The 24430-nt window shown below is 38.1% G+C and overlaps 1 protein-coding gene across 1 annotated transcript in view; it reads right to left on the minus strand.

Moving 5' to 3' along the window:
- Window positions 1-24430, minus strand: part of ANGPT1 (angiopoietin 1) — a 146103-nt gene that overhangs the window by 61327 nt on the left and 60346 nt on the right. Inside the window, exons 2-3 of the mRNA XM_032222839.1 lie at window positions 18247-18402; window positions 10350-10471 (exon numbers count right to left, since the gene is read on the minus strand). Coding sequence (XP_032078730.1) covers window positions 10350-10471; window positions 18247-18402 — 278 coding nt within the window. The remainder of the gene's footprint in view (window positions 1-10349; window positions 10472-18246; window positions 18403-24430) is intronic.

A 24430-nucleotide genomic window follows, 5' to 3' on the forward strand; every position in this document is an offset into this window, starting at 1 on the left:
CCAGCCCCAAAGGCTGTGAATCTCACCAAAGATTAACCACATAATAACAACAGCAACAACTTAGCAATAACAGAGAAACATCTTTAAGCTGTTCACAAATGAAAATACCTGGCATTAAAAAAAAGTTTCCCCCTATATTTTAGAAAATATAGATTTGGCAGACACTAATGCTGCTATTAGGGACACGATAGCTCAGTGCTAAGATGCTGAGCTTGTCAATCAGAAAGGTCAGCAATTTGATAGTTCGAATCCTTAGTGCCACATAAACAGGGTGAGCTCTCATTACTTGTCCCAGCTTCTGCCAACCTAGCAGTTTGAATGCATGTAAAAAATGCAAGTAAAAAAATAGGAACCACCATTGGTAGGAAGATAACAGTGTTCTGTGTGCAGTCATGCCAGCCACATGATCACGGAGAGGTCTTCAGACAGTGCTGTCTCTTTGGCTTTGAAACAGAGATAAGCACCACGCCCTAGAGTCAGGAACGACTAGCATATATGTGCAAGGGGAATCTTTACCTAATGCTGCTTCTAAGGTTGTAGTAATAGAGGGAAATCCAGGATGCTTAAATCCAGAACATTTCCAAATACAACAATACACATCCCTACTTGTTTTCTTCTTGTTTTCTCCTTTCTTTCTTTCTTTCTTTCTTTCCTTCTTTCTTTCTTTCTTTCTTTCTTTCTTTCTTTCTTTCGTTCTTTAGTTCTAAATCTGTACCTTGCCACCTTCAGTGGACAATTCCTGGTTTATGGTGATATGAAAGAAGGGTGGGGAGGCATCCCTAGCTACTTTTATTACCCTGTTTATTTCACTTGATAATATCTCAGATCACTACTTTTTTTTTTAAAACTGAAGTGTCCCAAACCAAACTTATTAAACTTTTGTATGGGCCTCATAAAAAAAATGGAGGAAATATCAAATGAAAAAGATTTGAAGCTAGAATGTCTGCAGGGGGTGGGGGCGTTCAAAAATAACAAGACATCACACATAAAAAGAAAGTGCCTTGCCTCTTACCTGCCTCCTCCCCACTGGTACCCCTAGCAGAGGTGGGTTGCTACCGGTTCGCCCTGGTTCAGGTGAACCGTTAGTGGAAATTGGGACTTTGTGAAATGTGAGTGAAATGAACCAGCAGCAATGCCGGCAGCAACCCACCCCTGACCCCTAGCATCCAAAAACCCAGTGAATAAGACATTCCAGACCTATCTCTGGATATTCTCCACTGTCTGCTCCATTCTGCTCTTCTGCTTTGGCCATAACCTGGCGCTTAACAGGCCAATATGGATTACTTCCCATCTGAAAATTAATATCCTGGCAAAGAATAAAGATGACAAAGATGACTGGAATGGCAACGGCCACATGGAAAATTAAAAGCAAAAACAAAACAAAAGACAACCTCTGCGCACATTTTATTAAGATGACAATTTAAAAATGAAACCGCAAAATATACGGAATCTTTGGAAAATACGGTCATATGATATAAGATTTCATCTCTCTTCATATACGAGAACTATAGCAAAGTCCTTTAGGGAATATTTTCTCTTTATCTGCACACACATATGTGTTTGGGGTTGAAGGTATTTTAACTTAAGAAAAACTGATTTCACTAAAACGATTTAGTTTCTCTGCGTAATGTCAGAAGAATGATAGCATCCTCAATTCTCTCTAAACGCAAGGTTATATGAGGTACATAATGTCTTCAGAGACTATGGAAATGAAAAATGATTTGAAAGAGGTAATCAAAGTAAAATATACAAAGGTTCTTCCAAAGAGAAAATTAAAAGTGACACCAACATCATATTTCACCCGGCCAGCATTCTTTCCATGAAGCTAACTTACGTATTTTCCGAAAAGGAACTTCCTTTAAAAATAAAACTCAAAGTAGTCCTTTGTATAATTCAATTTTACATTTTATTGCATTTTGTTTCATTTTATCCTTTTGCCTTCTTTCCCTATGATATAAAATGCTGAAAGATTTAATCTGATTTATCATTTTTAGCTATTTGTTAGAGTAATTTCACCTTTTTTTGAGAAAGATTACATATAAATCTAATAAATAACAGCATATTTTTCATGAAAATGAATGTTGTTTTATTACACATATATGATGAAAAACATGATTTTCTTTATTCCCAAATCCACTTCCTTCTTCATTTGAATGGGACATTTGCTTGTATAATTAAATTTAAATTGTGAATTTCTGAGACTTTATTTAAGATTTCTTAAATCCCAAGAACATAAAACTCACCAGGCGTCAAATTAAGCTTGCTGTTTGGACGTCTCTAATATCCACTAAGTGGTTAAACGGAACATTCAAAAGTAATGATTACAAAATGAGTTTGCCTGGTTTTTGTCTTCACCACTTCTGAGAGTAAAGATGTCATCTACTCAACTCTTGCAAGGCACGATGGTCTCCTTATGAGGAGCTACTTTTAGGGAATTCGTGGATGACGAATTCAATCTCTCTTTCTCCAGAGAAATTCAAAGGACCAGTCTGATATTTCATAGAGTCGAGGTGGCGCAGTGGTTAAATGCAGCACTGCAGGCTATTTCAGCTGACTGCAGTTCAGCAGTTTGGCTGTTCAAATCTCACCGGCTCAGGGTTGACTCAGCCTTCCATCCTTCCGAGGTGGGTAAAATGAGGACCCGGATTGTTGGGGGCAATATGCTGACTCTGTAAACCGCTTAGAGAGGGCTGAAAGCCCTATGAAGCGGTATATAAGTCTAACTGCTTATAGAGACATTGTCAGTTATCCATGGCTTGTACTTGAACTTCTTCATGGGATTTTGTTTGCTTACTGGGATATAACTATTTTAATTTATCTTCTACTTTATTCTTTATGTTTGTCTGGCAGTTTGCAAGGGAGACAGGATGTCTGTTTTTTCTACTGATGCCAGGTGAGGTAGAGAATCTGGGACATTGGTGAGAGAGAAGACTAGAGGTGGGCTTCAAAAATTTCAGCAACAGGTTCTCTGCTCAGTTGCTGGGTGGGCGTGGCCTAGTTGGCTTCCTGCACCACAGCGGGTGAGGGCATTTTCACCTTCTCCAGGCTCCAGAGGCTTTCCTTGAGCCTCAGGGGGGGGGGAGGAACTACCTCCCACAGGCTCTGGAGGCCTTTTGGAGGCCTGTTTTCTCCCCTTCCTGAGCCTTCGCACGGGCCCTGCACTTACCTCACATGCAAAATGAGCCACCTGGAGACTCCTGGGAGGGGTGTGGTGGGGTGGCAGCGGCAGGGAGTGGTGGGTGAGGCCAGCCAGGGGTGGGATTTGAAGGTTCTCTGAACCGGCCATAATTTTAGCTACAGCTTCTCTCAAACCCAGGCAAATCCATAGCAGCTCACTTCTGGAGAAGACCTTAGTTTTCACCCATATAACCCGCCCACGCAGATAACCCGCACACGCATATAACCCGCGGGTTTTCTGGATCGTGTAAAATGTTTCCCGTATACCCCGCCCACGCATATAACCCGCCCACGCAGATAACCCGCACACGCAGATAACCCGCACACGCATATAACCCGCGGCGAGTAAAAGAGAAGGGAAACAGCTGAGATGGGGGGGGAAGAAACGGAGAAAGAAAGAAGCCTGCGCACGCTGGGGAAGAGGAAAGGAACGAAGGAGAAGGAAACAGCTGAGATCGGGGTGGGGGAAGAAACGGAGAAAGAAGCCTGCGCACGCTGGGGAAGAGGAAAGGAACGAAGGAGAAGGAAACAGCTGAGATCGGGGTGGGGGAAGAAACGGAGAAAGAAGCCTGCGCACGCTGGGGAAGAGGAAAGGAACGAAGGAGAAGGAAACAGCTGAGATCGGGGTGGGGGAAGAAACGGAGAAAGAAGCCTGCGCACGCTGGGGAAGAGGAAAGGAACGGAGGAGAAGGAAACAGCTGAGATCGGGGTGGGGGAAGAAACGGAGAAAGAAGCAAGCCTCCGATCGTGTAAGCCTCCGATCGTGTAAAATATTTTCTGTATACCCCGCCCACGCATATAACCCGCAGGGGGGCGCTGTGCATGTAAAAACCGCATATAACCCGCGGGTTATATGGGTGAAAATACGGTATGTAAGAGTAGCTGAGATAGGCAAATTAGGAGCTGAAACTTCATTTCTAAATATATGGATGGCTAAGATTTTTCTTCCTTTTGAAAAATACGTTTTTTTTTCTGTATAAATCCATGTTTATTTTCTACCCTGCTTGCCTGTTCACTGAATAAAAGCTTAAAAGATCAGGTCTTCCTTCTTCCTGTGGTTAGAGAACCATTATTGAGCCAAGTATTGGAAAAGGAATTGCAGCTGGGAGACTAGGAAAGAAAGTTCATAAACTCCATGAGTAAACTGGGAATTATTCTCCAGTACAGATTTGACATAAGTTGGAGAAGAATATAGCTCTATGAATAGTACTTTTAAGATGAGTGTGATGAGATTCATCTTGTATTTGGGCTTAAGTCCAGTAAGCATCAGCTTTATTTCTAGTCACCTGATCTCATCATCACAGAGGTGACGGAGAACAAAAGAACCTTCATAATATGGTCCAGGATCTCACTATTGGCTGTGGGGATACATTTCCAGCAGTTGCCCAATATCAGCATAAAAATCCAGGGTCATAAAAACCTTCCCTATGCCAACTTTCCATTTGGCTCTGGTTGGAGATTTAAATAGTAAAATCTTCCTGGTTCTGGTTAGGAAGTTGTAAGTATCTCTCATCTACTGACCACTCTTTTGCATCTGTGTGCCAAAAATAATGTTATATCCACACACTAGTCAGAGATATATTGTGTTGTTTAATTTTAGATCCCCTCATTCTCCACTTATTCATACACATCTTAAGGCTCTTCTTATTGTTTTTCTTTTGGAGAACAGTTCTGTGGCAAAATGCCTTAAACACGGGTCATTTAACAAAGTCTGGGGATATAATAACATCCACATGTTGTTTATTCATTGACTATCGTAGACCTTCAGCATCATGTATGTTTATAGGTGTGTATAGCGAGAGAGAGAGAGAGAGAGAGCAAAACAGAGCATTGAATCCACAAAACTGGTAAAGATACTGGATGTTATTTTTTAAAAACAAATATTACAATGATACTAAAAATACTTTGAACACTTTAATGGATGTGGATTGTAATATCTTACTAAAGGAGTACATGAATAGCTGTCAACTTCATATATCACAAAGATATAGTAATAATGAGGGCAAAGGGGTTAGATCTTCCTTTTGTACAATTATAAAGTGGCTTTATCATACAGATTTACAGATTTAATACTTAAATATTCTGCTTTCTACAGAAATATATATTCATATTTTGTTGGAAAAATGAAAACCACATAGAAACTGAGAGAGAGAGATTCTCATATCAGAAACCGTTGTAGTTCTCAAGACATGGTATAATATCTAACAGTAGTTATGAATGAACCACTAATAAAACCCTTACTTTTATATCTCCTTATTCCCTCTCATTCCATTCCTTCCATAATTGTAAGATCAGGTTTAAAAGTCCAAGTAGTGACTAGATATTTTATGATAAGTACAAATCTAGCTGCGCAGCAGAAGCTTGTAAGTCTAATGCGCCAATTTAGCATATGTTCATACTATATGCTAAAACAAAACTAAACAAGATACAGTGGGAAGTTGTGTGAATCAAACCAGTAAGTTAAAAATTCATTGTGGAGTTTTCCAACAGAATGTCTTATTTATGTACTGTGGATTGATATAATAAGTATGGCAGAGATTTGTGAATGGTAGTGGTGTTTACTATTTAAATAACATCCAGCAGACAATGTCTCCCATTTTCCACAACATTTTAACATCAAAGATATTTAAAGAAGGAAGCAGAACATTATATCTACATCCTTTAATATCATTTTTTTTCTTTATCATGAACATTCTTTCCTCCTAATTATTTGAAGGATAAGCCTTCCTAATCAGATTTTAGGTTTTTTTTTTAATTTGATGATGATCTTGATGATCTCTAGTGTTTTAAAATGCGAGGGAAAAAAGAGGAAGTCCAAACCGATTTTTGTCTATTTTGGAGACTTTGACATTTATTTATTTTTTTACAAATTATAACGTTTAAACTATATTGTAAGTTTAAATATGGCTTTTGAAAGGTTACCACTTCAAAAATAGGAAGAAACTTTCAACCATTCTAATGACAAAGGCTACATCAAAAGAAAAAGAATTCATGGACAATGGGGAGTGGGCAGTATATGGGGTTGAGTTGGTCGGCTCTTGGCCATGTTAGCCGAAACTACTTAGACATCTCTCCATTGGTTAAAACTTTTGAGATACTAACAACATGCTCTACTCAGAGAGACAAATGTCCTACAACCATCTTACACCCCAGATGACATGGCCAGTGACTGTGGGAGAGGTAATCCAAAACAGCAGGAGACTACTAGCTCACAATTTAACCCTGTCATTTTTCAGGAATGTATGGACACCATAATCATCGGTTGTTTAACTTAATATTCATTACCATTGTGTAAAGATAGACCTTTCCTATTTTCAATTATTGAAATGCATGAAACCACAAGTCCAGAAACTCAAAAGTTAGCTCCCTCTATCCATTCGTGCCTCAGGGCTATTCAACAGTATTCCCATTGGAAAGAAGCAATTCACTTTTCAAGTTCAGATAAGTTTCAAAAGATCTTTATGATGTGGCACAGGGGCTTGCCAATTGCTTTTCACTAAAAAAGGACAGAAAAAGGAAAAAGCCAAAACAATCTGAAGGAAGTGGGGAAAACTTCTGAATTGTGACTTGTGCCAGCAACCAGTGAATAGAACGTGTCAGGGGCACTATCAGTTGCATACAAGGAAAACCAGTACAAAATGTTTTTCAGATGGTACGTGGTGCCAACAAGGTTAGCTAAAATTTTAACAAATACCTCCCCAAACTGTTGGAAATATGAATCAACACACGAAACATATTACCATTTATGGTGGACCTGTGAGGAGACTAAAACATTTTGGAAAAGGATCAAAAATTGGCTGGAGGCAATAACAGGGGTTAAAATAGAATGGAAACCTGAAGGTTTTTTTTAAAATTAGGAATAATGTCTGTGAAATACAAAAAGAAATCCAGTATTTAATACTACATATAATTACGGCAGCAAGGATTGCCTTTGCCCAGAAATAGAAAAAAGAATTAATTCCAAGCGAAGATGAAATAATAAGAAAGGTTATAGATTGTGCTGAAATGGACAAACTAACTAAAGAAATCCAGGGAAAAGAAGAATCATAATTCTATCATATATGGGATAAATGGTATAGATGGATGGAGGAAAGAAACAAGAATCAATGAAGGAATACAAAAAAACGCAAAAATAATAGTTATGAGTAAAATAAGAGGGTTAAGAATGGTGAAATCCAAATGAAATGCAATAGAAGGGGAAATAATATAAGGTGAGCGGTATCGATTGATAATTGCTATTAGAAAGAACAGGAAATTCCTGTTCGTATTGTATTGTGTAAATGTGGTGCATGTCTAAGTTTTGTTTGTGTGTGAAAGTGTCAGGGGATCTTCAGACGACTGCTATGTAGCTCCATTCCATTCCATCTCTCCATGAGGGAAGAAGAATTCAAATGAAAATATATATATTTAAAAGACAGGAACACTCATCCTTATACATAAATACATGCATTCTGGTGTTTATGAATGCATGATGACAGGAGTGAGCTGCTATGGGTTCATCCAGAATTGGTAGAACCCATAGCTAATGTTATGTCTGTTTCTGAGAACCTCCAAATTCCACCCCTGGCTGGTCCCTCCCACCGCATTCCAGGAGTCTCCACATGGCCCATTTTTGATCCAAGGTAAGTGCAGGGCCCACACGGAGGCTCGGAGAGTGGTGAAAACGGGTCTCCCAGAAGTTTCAGCCCACTGTTCCCCATTCAGTCCCTAACAGCCCTTAAGAGCCTCCTGGCATTGTGCAAGAGAGGTCAAGGTATAGCTTAACTCACCATAGACTGAGACATACAGTGGCGTATCATCAGCACATTGATAAAATTTCACCCAGTAGTGAACAGGGCCCGTTTCTGGCCTCTGGAGAGTCTCCGGAGCCCAGGCTCAAGGAAAGTCTTGGAGCCTGGGGAAGGTGAAAATGCCCCACCCCACACCGTGATGTAAGAGGCCAACTAGGCTATGTTCACCATGGCCATGCCCACCCAGCAACCGGGAAGAGAACCCATTGCTGAAATTTTTGAAGCCCACCCATGCATGATGGTAATTGCAAAATACACATTACAAAGCTTATTTTATCCTAAAATGTATATATCCAGCCTCCAGCATTTCTATGCAGAACACAGATATAGAACACCTTCCCCTGCAATCTTTCCCCACCACTCTGAGATACATCATAGCCTGGTCAGTATATTGGGCTGTGGGTTTACATTTCATAAAGGTTACTCCATGAGTTTCCATGTCCGAGGGAAGATTAACCTTGGATTTCCTTAGTTCTGGTTCAATACCTTAAACTCCCACGTGCACTTTCAGCTAGCAGAAACACACAGAGAGAGAACAGATAACACACAAGCACTCACCTGAGGAAACGTCCACATAGTGTACATACAAACTGTATTCCAACTATAGAGATAATTCATACTTTCGCACCCTGATATTTCATTTGCCCTTGGGGAGAAGGTCTGCATGTGCATGCACATACACAAACATTTAATTATACTTGCTTCCTATGGCCACTTATAAGGGGCTGTAAATAATTTAAAAATCATGAGCTGTATGCTCTCCCTATCTCATTTAAGTAATAAATAGAAGCATATTTCTGTTGCAATTTCCATATTAATCTAGAATTATCAATTAAGTGATTTCAACTTGCAGTTTATAAGGATGTATCTTTCTACAATATATAGGATATACATATATATGTACACACAGAAAGAGACACATATTGTATATACGTGTGTGTGTGTGTGTGTGTGTGTGTGTGTGTGTGTGTGTGCTGGTCTTGTTGTATTCGGGTCTTTTCCCGTGTAAGATTGAGATTGTCTTGGCAACGTTTCGGCGTGGTCCCACTCCCCATCTTCAGGCTGGCCTTTTCGGCTTAAAGTGTGATCAGAGCTGCCATCATTCTATAAATCTTGGTGTGTGTGTGTGTGTGTGTGGAGTGCTGCCTTTGTTTCAGTAAGTGGATTGATTGGATGTGTGACTATATTATGATTGGTAGATTGGTGCTGGCATACACACACACATACATCATACATACATACATACATTCCTACACAATATATGTATGTATGTATGCATGCATGTATGTATATTTATGTGTGTGTGTGTGTGTGTGTGCGCGCGCACGTGTGTGTTTTTGTAGATTTTCAAGGGTGTAGGTATGCTGGTCTTGTTGTATTCGAGTCTTTTCCTGTGTAAGATTGAGTTTGTCTTGGCAACGTATACACACACACACACACACACACACACACACACAAACACACCCTATATGTTCACACAAACTGGGAATTACACATTGACCACTCAAATGCTTCACTTTACAGTGATACCTTATTTTGTTTCACTATGGAAAATACCAGAGCACCCATGCATGTTCTGAATTTGAATAGTATCTACTTTAGGTAAGCAGAGCAAAATTCTGTGGCTATTTTGTTCCCCCATTTAGAAATGGAGCATTTTGACCCTTTTTTGGAGATTTCGTTCAAATCTTGATGAAAATAAGGTGCCCTTTTGAATATATATGTATCCCTACCTCTTATTAAAGTACAGTAATGCAGTTTTGTCTGGACTGCATCGTTTCTCATGATATTCATGATTTCATTCATTCATTCGTTCTTCATTCATTCAGTTTGGAGACTTTAACAGTTTACTGTTAAAGGAGAAAAAGTATAGGTATCTATAAAGGAGCAGAGCTGTCCAGAAAGGTAATTCAATTCAGAAAAACCATAGGGACCCCACAATGATCCTACAGTATCTCAAAGCCAGGGAGAACAAGCAGGATTTGAATAGTTTATGATTAGAATGTCATTCAGTAGAAGAAAAATGGCTTTCTGGTGACGGCTCTTAGATGACAATGAACACAGCCAAATGTTTCTTCAAATAGAGAAATTCCAAAGAGAAAGAAAATTATAATGTTGTGGAAATGTTCTCGTCATTCTTAACTTTTGGTGGTAGTCAAAAGTAGAACATGTCCATAACAATACTTGTTCTGGATGAAATACCCCTGCAGATGCACAAAGAACTCCAGAAATATTTGGATTTGACTTATTCAAGTATAATGTAAATAATGGGAGAAACTTTTGGAGAGAAACCAGCATGTTCTGGAAGCAAACATCTCACTTTAAGATTGTAGTGAAGACTATAAGAGTGAAACATTCAAAGGTCATTCATTTTATACTCGCCTGTTTTTCTCATGGATTTTCAAGATTTCATGGGTCTGTTGGAGCAATTGTTTCTCCAGCTTGTAAGTAGATAAGGAATTTTCCAGCAGTTGGATTTCAAGCCGGGATGTTTGATTAAGAACCTGAAGAAGGCAAACAAACAAAAAAACCTTGCAATAAATTAAGACAACACAATGAATCTTTATTGGTACAAGTATGAAAAAGCAGATTAATGCTAAAATGACCTCACTGAAGATAGACACAGATCAAAAGCAATCTGATTCATAACTATCATCTTGGTCAATATATTCATTGCACCAGTAATGGTATCCTATTATCTTCACTACCAATTTGGTAGTGGGAACATGCATGCACAGAAGGTCCTTTATATATATATATGTCTTATGTCTTATGTCTTATGTCTTATGTCTTATGTCTTATGTCTTATGTCTTATGTCTTATGTCTTATATCTTATACCATCTTATATCTTATATCTTATATCTTATATCTTATATCTTATACCATCTTATATCTTATATCTTATATCTTATATCTTATACCATCTTATATCTTATATCTTATTTACTAACAGCAGCAAATAGTCCAGGGTTTTTAGCGTTCATTTTCAAATTGTACTTTCAGATCTGAGAAGCTTGCCATGATGAATTCAGTTTTTAAACTAAAGAAACCAGATTCCAAGTATTGCTCTGTAAACATAATTTCTAATATAACATTATCCCATGGTATCCCTTTTGCTATATTTGATCTTTATTTTTTAGCATTTTCATCGCCCATGATAGCGTAGATCTCCACAGGAGAAGTCTGCATTCCTCTCTCTTTTTCTTTAATATCAGCTACTACTTCCATTCTCAACAGGACTTCTTATATATTGAACAGAACAACATTCCTAGACGCTAGGATCAAAAATAACTACATTGACACAACAAAAGGTTTTCAAAAGAACAAAAGAGAAGAAATCATATATCTAAGAATTCATGGAAGCATTTACCTATTCTTCCATCTTCCAAACATTCCACAATTTTTGTTTCTAAAAAATTGGTTTGCACAGGCAGATAATTTTTATTAATATTAAATATTATTCAAGCGTTAAGTTTGTATTCAACCATTCCAATGATAAAATCAGTTTTGAAGAGTCCACCTAAATAAATAAAATTGTATGCCTGATGGTTGTCTGAAAATGGGTAACAGTTAGTTAATGCATATATTCTAGTATGGCCGCATAGCATATTTACCCAATCTCACATGAATGAAAAGCAGTAGCAAAGTAAGTCAATATTAGTTTTTCTTAAGAAATGAAAGCTGTACTATATAGTGATTGGAATTGTGTGAACATACCTTACACCTTTTTTCCTCATTTTTAGATTGTCCTAGCTTTTTTTGTGATGGCTGTGAAGGTTGGACCATACGAAAAGCTGAGCGCCCAAAAATTGAGGCCTTTGAACTATGGTGCTGGAGAAGACTCCTATGAGTCTCTTGGATTGCAAGGTGATCAAATCTGTCAGTCCTAGAGGAGATAAACCCTGACTGCTATTTAGAAGGCCAAATCCTGAAGAGAAAACACAAATAATTTGGCCACCTAATGAGAAGGAAGGACTCACTGGAGAAGAGCCTAATACTGGGAAAGATTGAGGGCAAAAGAAGAATAGGATGACAGAGAATGAGGTGGCTGGATGGAGTTACTGAAGCAGTAGGAATGAGCTTAAATGGATTCCAGAGAATGGTAGATGATAGGAAGGCCTGGAGGAATGCTTTCCATGGGGTCGCGATGGGTTGGACATTACTTCGCAACTAATAACAACAAGCTTTTTTTTAAATCTTGGACCATATAATGTGCTAAGATATATTTGTCTTTGCTTATAACATAAATAGCTTAATATGTAACCTGCAACCTTGTCCAATTTGCACAGGAAACCTTTTAATATATGAATGAAGGCAAATATACATCTCCCAGGATAATCTTGCAGGATTCAATCTGGGTAAGTCACTGGGACAAGAGGTTCAGTCTTCTGAGCTTTTGGACTTGTGCTGGAGCCCCTCTTCAAGGAGCTTCTCTCTAGCAGATTCGACCGGAAGTTCTCCAGCTGAACAGATGAGCGGGTTTGAGCCCTGAAGAGTCTCACATGAACTCTGTCTGACAAACCAATTCCAAGATCCTTTTTGGATCAGAACCCCCCTATGGGGGGTTGAAGAAGGGGCAGTGTCTCATCAGACCAGAGGGAGTGCAACAGGTCCCTCATAGGTTGAAGATTTGCTCTCTGAATTGGAGTCAAGGTGGCAACATGGCAACATGGCTGCACAAGAAGCTGACTTCAGGCCAAAGCAACTGAGCAATAGCATGCAGGAGAAGAGATGAAAGTCTGGTAAGAACATCTAATTAACCCACAATCATAAATCAGAATTTGGAAAAGGCAAAGAACCTTGAGAGTATAAATAATATTGATGGGCAGATCCGGATTTTGGCAAAAAGAAAGAAAAAAGGGGAAAAATAAAGGGTTGAATCACTAGCCCAAAAAGAGTCATTTGCTTGAAACAATTTGGACAGAAAGGAGAAAGTAGAGAAGTGACAAACACACTCAAATACAAATTCTAAATTTGGTTTTGGATTTGAAAAGATTGTGTCTTTTAAAAGAGACTAGGAAGTTGAAATGGAAACCAAAATATACCTAAGAGATTTGCGTCATTCGAGTTCCTTCTAACTAACATATCTTAAGCAACTCCAATTAATGAGGGGTAGAATGTAACAAGGGGAAAAATTCAAGGAAAAAGCACTATTTTCTCACTGATAAATTAATCTTGCATGTGCAACAAATGGAATGCGAAACTCTGAGCAGGAAGTTTTAATTAACCAATTGCCATAAATCAGAATTTGGAAAAGCAGTAGGTGAAGAGAAACATACCAGAGTTTGACTGTGAGCGAGTTTGTTCCAATTAATATATTTTGAGCAACTATAACCAACAAAAGATGGAAGGTAACAAGGGGGGGGGGGGAATAAAATCAAAAGCCGGGAAATTATGAAGGTTTTTTTCTGCAAAAGATCAAAATGGCTCCCGCCTCTCTTCCTCTCCACATCAGCTGAACTAGCTAAATTTAAGGTGGAGCAGAACTCTGAAATAAGAACTGTATAGCTAACTGTAACTTTGGAACTGGACATTATGGAAAGGTGGGAATTTGAAGAACTACATGAAATTATTAAAAATATGCATAAATCATTAAAATCAAGTCTAAATAGAATTTTGAACTCAGATATTGAGGAGAAGCAGGAAGTGAAGGAAGAAGTGAAAGAAGAAGAGGGGGGATAATGAAAGGGCAGAAACGGTGAAAAATAAAAAGCAGACCAAAAATTTCATTGGGTTTGACAGTGGTATAGGAAAAACTGAAGAGGGGGGTTATGCCCCAACAAAGGGAAATATAAAAGATTTCACTGGGTTTGACAGTGGCTTGGGGAAAATTGAAGAGGGTGGACATGTCAAAACAAAGAAAAGGGAGAAGACAGGAATAGAGAAGTAGGTCAAAAGACTTACTAGGAAGCAATGAGACAATTAGAAATTGTTATATGGGGAATTATAAAGCTGAGATATGTGGTTTACTCCTATACATGATAATAAAGCTGAGTTGCTAACTGATTGAATATGATAATGGAAAGATAATTAAATAAAGGTTAAAATATATGGAATATGGACAAATATGAAATTGTTATGGGGAGAATGTAAAGCAGAGGTATGTGATTCACTTGTATACATGATAATTAAACTGAGTAGCTAATTGATTGAATATGACAATGGAAGGACAATTAAGTATGAGTTAAATTATATGAAATATGGATACATACAGAATTCCTAAGCTGATGAACAAAGTGAGATGTGTACCGCTTGTTATTCTATATAGTAGATTAAAAGAATTGTAATGAACATTGAACAGTAAGGATTGTTATTTAAAGGCAATTAAGGCTAACCTAAGCCAAGATATGGAAAAATGGAGAGGGAACATTAAATATACTTACAATGGGAAATTATTGAGATTATAAAGACAGAATTACAAATTTGGGCCATGTAAGGATGCATAATTATATAAATATAATGATGAGAATAGCTGGGAATTGTAACCAGGACTACATCTCGGCCAAAAATAGTCCGGATTTTTTTTTTAAAAAAAATACAATTACTATATATGTATACTTTTTTCTCTTTTAAAAAAGAATGAGGAAAATATATGTTAAAATTAAATATGTATATTGAAAAGGAATTATAAATACTATCAATATAAAATGGAGCTCGCTCAGAGGCCGAAATACACCAAGTAAGATTAAGAGTGTGAAGTAGAGGAGAAAGGTAAGGGGAGAGAGGAGAAGGAGAGAAGAAGGGGAAGTAGAGAAGAAAAGGACAACAGAGGGAAGAAAGGAGGAGAGGAGAGAGGAAGAACAAAGTGATGGATAAGGTACAAATATGGTGTATGGAGAGCAGAAGAGCCAATAATTGTTTTTGGAAGTTGGTGGTAAGACAAATTGATGTAAACATTTAATAATATAATATGATGTTGATTATGTAATAGTATAAATGTGGATTGATATGTATGTATGTATGTATGTATGTGTATATGTATATGTATATGTATATGTATATGTATATGTATATGTATATGTATATGTATATGTATATGTATATGTATATGTATATGTATATGTATATGTATATGTATATGTATATGTCAATCAATCAGAGTGTGTGCTTTCGGATATTCTATGCATGATATTTATGTGGTGCCTGGTTGGTTGTTACATTATTGGTTGATTAAGGTGTGGATGGCCGGCTATTAAGTCATTGGCTATTATTTTCTTGTGCTGCCATGTACTTGTCTCCTAGTGCATGATAAGATGATGGTAAATCAGCATTCCTGTTGATTGACAAGGGGCCCATTTCATAGATTTCAATCATTTCCATGGCTATCTTTGTACCTGCATGGCCAACAATTTTAATAACTGCAAAATTGGATACATCTCCTTGTTCATTGCAATGTGAGGCTACCAATGAATTTGGATATCGTCTGACTGCTCACTCCTCTTCTTGCAATCTTGTGGTTAGCGTCCTCCCTATGTGTCCTACACAGTCACAGGGGCAATCCATGCAGGGAGATCTGGTAGATTTCATTACAAGTATTCCCCACCTCCAAGCAATCTTTGAAATGCATGATTTGCCCTCCAGTTCTAGTGACCAACCCAGATTGGGCTTTTTAACAGAGTTTACTCTCAGATCTTGTCACACAACACAAAAACATTGAGAAGAAAAGTTGGAATACTAGTATGATTTTTTTTTATCTCTTGCACAATTTAGTCTTCATGTGTTACTTAAAAAAAAAACCTTAAAGAGAGCAATATCTATGTTTTACGTCTTGAACATACCCAATATTTTCTTCATATGGTGAGAAAGTGCCATAGAAAGCCATTAAACTAAAATCCTGCTTTCTTAAGGCGTACTGAGACTGGGAATGGAAAAGGAAAACTAGCAACTACACCCTGGCAAGTCATATAAAACATAGAATAGACTCAACCCACTCTGGTTTTGATATGCTTGATTCCTTTTAATACAGTGTAAACCTATAATGTGTCATCTCTATTCTTCATTAGGACATAAATACAAAAATGCAAGTCTTTTGTTCCAAAGATTTCCTGCCTTACTATCCCATTACTTATAAGCTAAGTCTATTCCACATGAAATTTTTATTAGACTTTCTCTGGAAAACAAAAAACGCTGAGAGCTTAAACAAGGCTTGTCATCACCATGTGTACACTATCTCTAGCTAGACTGGTTCCCCCCCCCCTTGTGTAATTGATCTTGGTTATTCCATATGTTGATATGCATTTAAGTAATAATTATAGAAAGGATATTGCATGTATAGGTCAAGGTTGAAGAGTGTGTGTGTGTGTGTGTGTCCATCTGACACACTCGGTATGTGTAATTTGCTCATGTAATGATCACAGATATGACTGTATTTGTTTAAAGCAGACAGTCTTAAATACAACAACTGTTAGATAACATGTGGACAAAACTGTAAATAGAAGAGAAGAGGAAAGAAGGGTAAGGAATTATGAATTGTGAATGGGTAGATAAAATCAAAGGGCAAACAATAATGAGTTTGGACCAATGGGCTGTTTCAGAATTTGAAGTGCTGATACTAAGCAATTATCTCTCTCTTCTCTTCTGACACTAGTCCTGTTTCTGATGGGTTCCCAGCACTCCCTGGAATTAACCAGATGTTGTCTGGACTTCCTAGCCTTTTATGTAGCACTGAGTCAATTACAGCCTGAAAAAGCAGCAAAATTGAGCTATCTTCTTTGATATTACAGCCAACCCACATCTAGGTAATGACTAATGGCTATATTGGAATATAGGATTTAGATGACCTTTAATTAGGTAGCCTCCATGTCATTTATCCTAGGTATTCCTGGACATGAGCTGACCATGTCAATGACTCTGGACTGGTTTTACATCTTTGCTTCAGTTTTCAATTGCTTCCATTCTTTTGTATTGTTACCACACCGCAATAGCACAGAATTTGTAAAATGTAACAAAAATTGATTCAAAATAATCTTAATCTGTTTGAATTTATGACTTTGTAAGTATTTTTGCACATATGCAGGATGTTTTTGGTGCACATTTATAATGTATTAAGAAGCTATAGCCAAAAGACAATTTTGATGTGATCAAATGCTGGTTCATCAAGACTTTGGACACTGCTTTAGCAGCTCAAGAGGAAAGCCTCTGCATCATTAAATTGTAGAGCTATATCCAGTGGTGGGATTCAAATAATTTAATAACCAGTTCTCTGCCCTAATGACCAACTGAGTAGGTGGGGCTTGGTGGTCATGTGACTGGGTGGGTGTAACCAACTCAATGTCACTCACACTCGATGGGCGCTTTATCTTAGCTGTTACAGTGTAATAAGGGTTAACCAGAGAGGCAGTTTCTGTAAGCAGGGCAATAAAGATTAGGCTAGAAACAACACCAGAATGTTTTCTTCCTGCCTTCCTTACAGGATTAGCCCTGTAAAGTAGGAAAAAACAAAATGAGATTTCTTTCAACAACCGGTTCTTCAAACTGCTTAGAAAGGTCTCCCAAATAGGTGCAAAATGGCTGAATCCCACCACTGGCTATATCTAGAGTACTATATTTTTTGTGCTGTCCCTTCTTTCCATCTGATTTATGAGTTCACTTCTGATGGCTCCTTATCTTAAAAAACAAAGAAGCCCTTAAAAAAGATGATTCATTGGAAAGTAAGACATATTTTCTCCACTACCCACTTGCAAATTAGTTTTAGACATTTTCCTGTTAAAGCAGAATTATGGACCAATTGGAAACAGACTGACCAAATCCATAGAACAATGTAAGAAAGTCACTCATCCTTACGAGGAAGGAGTCTAGCATTTTCCTGCCGATGCTAGCTTTTCTAGCACATTAAAAAATTTAAAGAATTTTGATCAGTTAGTTGATAACTTCAGTGAGAGTAAATTTTTCTGTTGAAAATACAGACCAAGTATTGAACACCTGTTAATGTGTAAATATACCCATGGAATTAGTTGTAAGGATGACTCAAGATATTATAAAAATATAAAAGTAAGGAGATCTACCCAGCTAGGATAGAATCAATGCCTTATGTAGACCAAATATGGATAACCATTAGGACTTTATCTACTCTGCCATTACTACTTTTCAGTAAACACTCAAAATGTTTTTGTTTTAATCAAAAAATGGCTACCTTTCTATATAAGAGAATATATGCAGCTCACAATCAAAGTGATCACCTTCTTGGCTACATCAGTCAAAAAGGAATAGTCAGAAAAAGGGAATGGAAATTATTGCACCATAGTCATTGTTCTGGTGAAAATAATTGTGACTACTTACTTGTGTTTCAACATCTGTGAGCTTTCTTGTCTGTTCTGCTGTCTGGCTGAGAAGGCTGGTTCCTATTTCCAGCATGGTGGCTGTGTGATTTTGGACAGCGTTCTGCTGCAGCTGAGCCATTTCTGACTTCATGTTTTCCACAATGTAGTTCTCAAGCTACAGAACAAGAGAAGAACAAAGGCCACAGAGGAGTATTTGGTTTAATTTTGTTTTGGTTCAAGCCATGATTCATTTAAACAATGTTTGCTGAGTAAGCCACAATGGCTGGGTTCCCACAATATGCTAAACCCAATTAAATCACTTTATGGCTTAGTTAGCTTAAGGACTGCATAAGGGATGCGGTGGCTCAGTGGCTAAGACACTGAGCTTGTCGATCAGAAAGGTGAGCAGTTTTGCGGTTTGAATCCCTAGTGCCGCGTAATGGAATGAGCTCCCATTACTTATCCCAGCTTCTGCCAACCTAGCAGTTTGAAAGCATGTAAAAATGCAAGTAGAAAAATAGGAACCAAAAATAGGTGGGAAGGTAACAGTGTTCCATGCACCCTCCGCGTTTAGTCATGCTGGCTACATGACTACGGAGACTTCTTTGGACAGCGCTGGGTCTTCGGCTTTCAAACGGAGATCAGCACTGCCCCCTAGAGTCGGGAACGACTAACACTTATGTGCGAGGGGAACCTTTACCTTAATGGCTTAGTTTAATATGTGATGGTTGTCATTTTATATTTTTGATTACATATTTATTTTTATACATATTTTAGTGTTACAGGTAGTCTTCATTTAAGGAATTCAGATGCTTACAGCGAAATTTTCTCTAAGCAACAGTCAACTAAGCAAACCATGTGATTAAGAAAAAGAGAGATGCTCTAAAGACCAATAGCAGTTGCTATTTTCTTATCCAGAGAAAGTACCATCATACAGTGTCCTGTGCCTGAATTGTTTGTTTTCTTTCTTTTTTGCCCCTTGCAGGGAGAAGAGACTACTTAAACAAGTCATCTCCTCCTCAACTACTTTTTTTCTGAAGCACAGCGGATCCCTAGAAAGTTCTAATTGCAAGATAAATTGCAAGATAATTGCATGACCTTACGCCGAGGTGGCGCAGTGGTTAAATGCAGCACTGCAGGCTACTTCAGCTGACTGCAGTTCTGCAGTTCGGCTGTTCAAATCTCACCGGCTCAGGGTTGACTCAGCCTTTCATCCTTCCGAGGTGGGTAAAATGAGGACCCGGATTGTTGTTGGGGGCAAAATGCTGACTCTGTAAACCGCTTAGAGAGGGCTGAAAGCCCTATGAAGTGGTATATAAGTCTAACTGCTATTGCTATTGCTATTGCTACTTAGTTGTTTAGAACCCTCTAGCCAGCCCATAAATGCTACCTGAAACTGACCAGACCTTATTCAGTTTCACACTGAAGGCTTATGTTGTTGTCATAAATGATCCCATTGGTTGGAAAATGAACCTTTTATTACCATTTATTATTGTCATATTTGCAAAAGGATCATTATCCAATACAATTGTTAAACCATACCCATATATGGGGTTTTTTTTGGTGGGGACGGGGGTGTTTCTTATTTTATTTACTGTTTGTTTTCCTGCTTTACACCACCCAGAGTCACATTATTACTGTTGGACAGCCTTATAAATCCAGTTCATAAATAAATAAATCAGAAATGTAACATTATTTAGAACATATTTTCCAGACACTATTATATTTTGCTCCAAGGAGTGTAATGTATATAGTTCCTCCCATGTTATCCTGTTTACAATCTCATGAGATAACCTAGGCATTAGCACGACAGAAAGCAATTGATTAAAACTGATCCAGGAAAATGCATTGATTTGTAAAGTTTTAAACGTGACTTCCCACACATAACAGAGAATTCAGGAGACAAAAGATAGCAATTAAAAAAAATGAAAACAACTAAATTTTTTGTATGTCAAGATTCAATTAGGCCACACCAGTGGTGGGTTTCAGGAGGTACGCCCCGGTACGGGCTTACCGGAGCCTGCCTGGAGCACTGGATACCGTTCCTGTACGGTGCTCCAGAGGGCCCACCAGCCTGCCCGAGCTCCTTACCGATCTTTTAAGTCTTTGTGTCAGACCTGCAATTATATTCCTGTTAGGATCTTTGACCTGCCACACTTTCTCATATTTCATTATGATGTTTCATTAATGTAGTAGTTGGGAGGGAGGAATAGAAAGGAGTAGGATTGTGGAATGTATTGTTGTCATTCTTTTCTAAAAGACCAAGGTCATCCTTTGTCTCCGCACCTTTCCATCTGACCAGAAGCAGATGGGTGGAGATGCTAGTGGGGAAGAAGACAATTGGACCATGTGACGGATTTGTGGGTGTGGGACAAGATCATGAACTTTTAACTGGATGGGATTCTGATATAATTTCCAGAATTGGGATTACACAGATGTGCTAAAATGTCTGATTTATTAAATTGGAACTTTAAGGATCATTTTGCCTTGGACTCTGATTTAATTCTACATGATACTTGGAACGCTGACACTTTGGGGCTTCCGCGCACGTGCACAGCATGTACAGTGCCTGCTCGATGCTCTGCTGAGCAGCTGGAGCATCACAGAGGCTCATGGAAGTGGTAAGACGCATTTGTGTGATGCACACATGTGCCTGCATGATGCGCGTGTCCATGTGGGCACTACCAGGCCCATTCCAACCGTACCGGTTAGAATGGGATCCAGAACCCACCCCTGGGCCACACCTTTAGTTGCCTCACATTAGTTCTCTAACAAAATATCTAAGAACAGGGAAGCAAACAGTGTGATCTCTACTCAATACCAGAATATAAAACATGCATAAGAATCACCATAAATTATACACAAATTCTACTTGGAAAACTGCTTCAAGGATACAGATTTTTCTATATTGGATTATTTCACAATTGTTAAGTGTTTAGTACTGTAGGAAGTTAGCACCCACCCCTCTCCCCAAAAACTGAAATATTCTAGGAAATATTAAAAAGGCAACATTTTATATTTCCCCGGATGAGAAAAGGAGAAACATGTTTTAAAGGCAAAGCAGCTCCCTGCCCTATCCACCTTTGTCAATGGACCATTAAGGCCTGAGCCAGTCTATTCTACATAACAAAGATCTACCTACTTCAGACTGCCATAATAAGAATCCCAAAGCCCTTTCATTACATCATCATCCAACAACAACTCATCCAAGCTTGGAAGTCAAAAGGCAGACAGCCTGCAAACTTAGTTTAAGACCCCTGCCCCCTGGGAGTCTGACTTCCAATCAGAGTGCATTTATGGCAAAGGAAGAGAAGCTCTGGGAGGGCATAAAACCAGGGCACTCTCAGCATTTCTTCCTTTTTTCTTCTTCTTCATCCAACATCTCCAAGGCATGTCACCCCCTTTTTACCCAGGAGCTCCAAGCCATGTGGTCCTGTCCACCATTAAACCATCTTTCCAAACCGCCTGCATGTTTCCAGTGTCTTTTTTCCCCACTTGGAACTGAACCCAGATGGACATTTCTTCCAACAGTACAAAAGAGTTTGGTCAGTAGTGTGACATAGTCCTTTATACACCTGTATGATTTTGGTATTCAGAAAAAGAGTTTGATTCCCCTTGTAAAAACATCAGTTACATAAAAGCTGTTCTTGTACCATTTTGTAGATGATCAATAAAAACAGTTCTTGGTTAACAACAGTTCATTTAGTGACTGCTCAAAGTTACAATGGCACTTTAAAAAAATGACTTATGGCCACTTTTCACACTTATGACCATCATGGCATCCCCATGATCACATATTCAAAATTCAGATGTTGGGCAACTGACTCATATTTATGATGCTTGCAGTGTCCTGGGCTCATATGATTGTCTTTTGTGACCTTCTGACAAGCAAAATCAATGGGTGAAACCAGATTCACTTAACTGGGAAATTGTGAGTTCTAGTTCTGCATTAGGCACAGAGCCATATGGGTGACCTTGGGCCAGTCATTTCCATTCAGCCCTCTGGAGGAGGTAATGGCAAGCCACTTAGGAAATCTTGCCAAGAAAATTGCAGAGATTCATCCAAGCTGATGCCAGGAGTCAAAACTGACTCAAAGCCATATTTGTGCATGTACACACTCATATACTCATATAGATTGGATACACATGCACAGACAAAGGCCTGAAACTCCTCCATAAACAAATGCTGCTGACTAGGCATCATGATAACTGGAGTGTTTGCAGATGAAGGAGCTGTTTTTGCTGCTGTGATAATATTTCTCCGGAATTGCCAGTCACAAATGAAACTGCACAGGATGTGATTCACTAGGAGTTGAAGCAATGAAACGTAAGATTTTGGTTTTAATCTCACTGGGGCTGAGGATAAATACCATATCAGCCTGGGATTTAAAATCGTTAGTATCAAATGTCATAATTTACAATGAAGCATGTACTATTTTAGCAAAAGAAGAATACGATAAGAGCCAGATATGCCTTGATTTAGGGACTGCAAGAGAATGCAGAAAAGCAGTATTGGATTTATACTGATGCTTCATTTTATCTTTTATCTACCTACTTCTGAAGATGCCAGAAGTTACATACTTAGGAAATCCTGAGGACAAAAAGATTTGTAGGTAAGAGAAGGCGAAGGAGAGAGAAAGAAAGGGAGAAGGAACAGGAGAAGGAGAAGTTATTGTCAGTTGTAGATTGCTTAGCTGTATTTTTAAGCTTGGGATTTTAAATGAATATGTTTGAATATTAAGTTTGTCAATTCTGCATGGAAAAAATCATTTAATACTGTTTCTTTCATTATGCAATTCACTGTGATCCAACTTTTGAAATATTACTATTAATATTACAAAGGTAGCAATACACTGGCAGGTTTTCCCCCTAGAGTAGAATCCAGGGACATCTGATTTTTCTAATCATTCTTGACTTTCAATCCTGTGTGTTTTCCACAATGTGGTATTACTCAGCAGCCCTGCAATAAAGCCCCAGCATTCTCAGAAATAAAACTGTCTGAGAGTTCAATATTATTATTTAATAAACATTCTATGAGATTGCACATAAGGAGTATAGTTGACTAATGCTTTCAGTGTTTACTAAAAAATCTTTATAGAAGCCACTCAAATACTCATGAATAAAAATGCAAACAGAAACATGATACATATGCATGTTGCTGGCTCTTGGCATGTGGCTATAAATAAATTAAGAGTTGTTCTCTCTCAGAATGATCAGTTTCTCTTTCATGGGAAAAAAAATTACATTCTCAAGGTAAGATGAGCTTTCAAAATAGCTTCATCATTCCTGGATGCAGGAAGAGGTGAAGTGTAAAACAAGCAAGAACTATTACAGGGAACAGCCCTAAAACCATACCACATTTTTTTAAATCATTCATGCTCCAGGTGGTGTGGCTAGGATTGAAACTCTGAGCCCAGAGAATAAAGTTTGGTGGCTCAAAGGGCCCTCTGAAGAATGGCAACAACAAGGAAGTCTTATGTCTCTTCTTGTTAAGCTACTTTTTAAAATTTGATTTTAAAAAGTGTTATTTCTTCTCCATTACAAAATGAAGCTTATTTTCAAAGCATTCAGGTAGCTTGTATATCTGAAGATGTAGCGCTATTAACCAAAGCACCATAGTACCACTTGCAAAAAAATATATATACCAGAGTTACATATTTTGAAAATCTCCCCCCTCTCTCATCTATCTATCTATCTATCTATCTATCTATCTATCCATCCATCCATCCATCCATCCATCCATCCATCCATCCATCCATCCGTCTATATATCTGTATGTCTATCCATCTGGCTATATATCTATATGTCTATCATCTATCAACTATTTCCAATAGCATAGATCAAGGTTGCTTGCCATAATGCTGGGCATGTAAGCAAGCCTTGGCGTAGAGTCTTATGGTTTTATTATGACTGCCTATTTGCAAACACAAATACAAATAGTGTCAATTTCATAACTTACTTTCACATAACTTTTTCCGCAAAACAATGTGGCATTTAACTTTATTGCTTCTACATGTATTGATTTGGAGAAAATCAAAATGAAACCCAAATTTCTTGAAGGATCTGCCAAGATCCATCTTTTTTTTTTCAAGTGGTCAGCAAAACACAACCATGAGAACCTCAGTTATACAATATAATTTACAAGTACTGCATATGATAGTTAGATCAAGGATCCAATGCCACCCAGTAAGTTTCATGGCTGA

This window comes from Thamnophis elegans, chromosome 8, assembly GCF_009769535.1.
Source record: "Thamnophis elegans isolate rThaEle1 chromosome 8, rThaEle1.pri, whole genome shotgun sequence".
Lineage (NCBI taxonomy): Eukaryota > Metazoa > Chordata > Lepidosauria > Squamata > Colubridae > Thamnophis > Thamnophis elegans.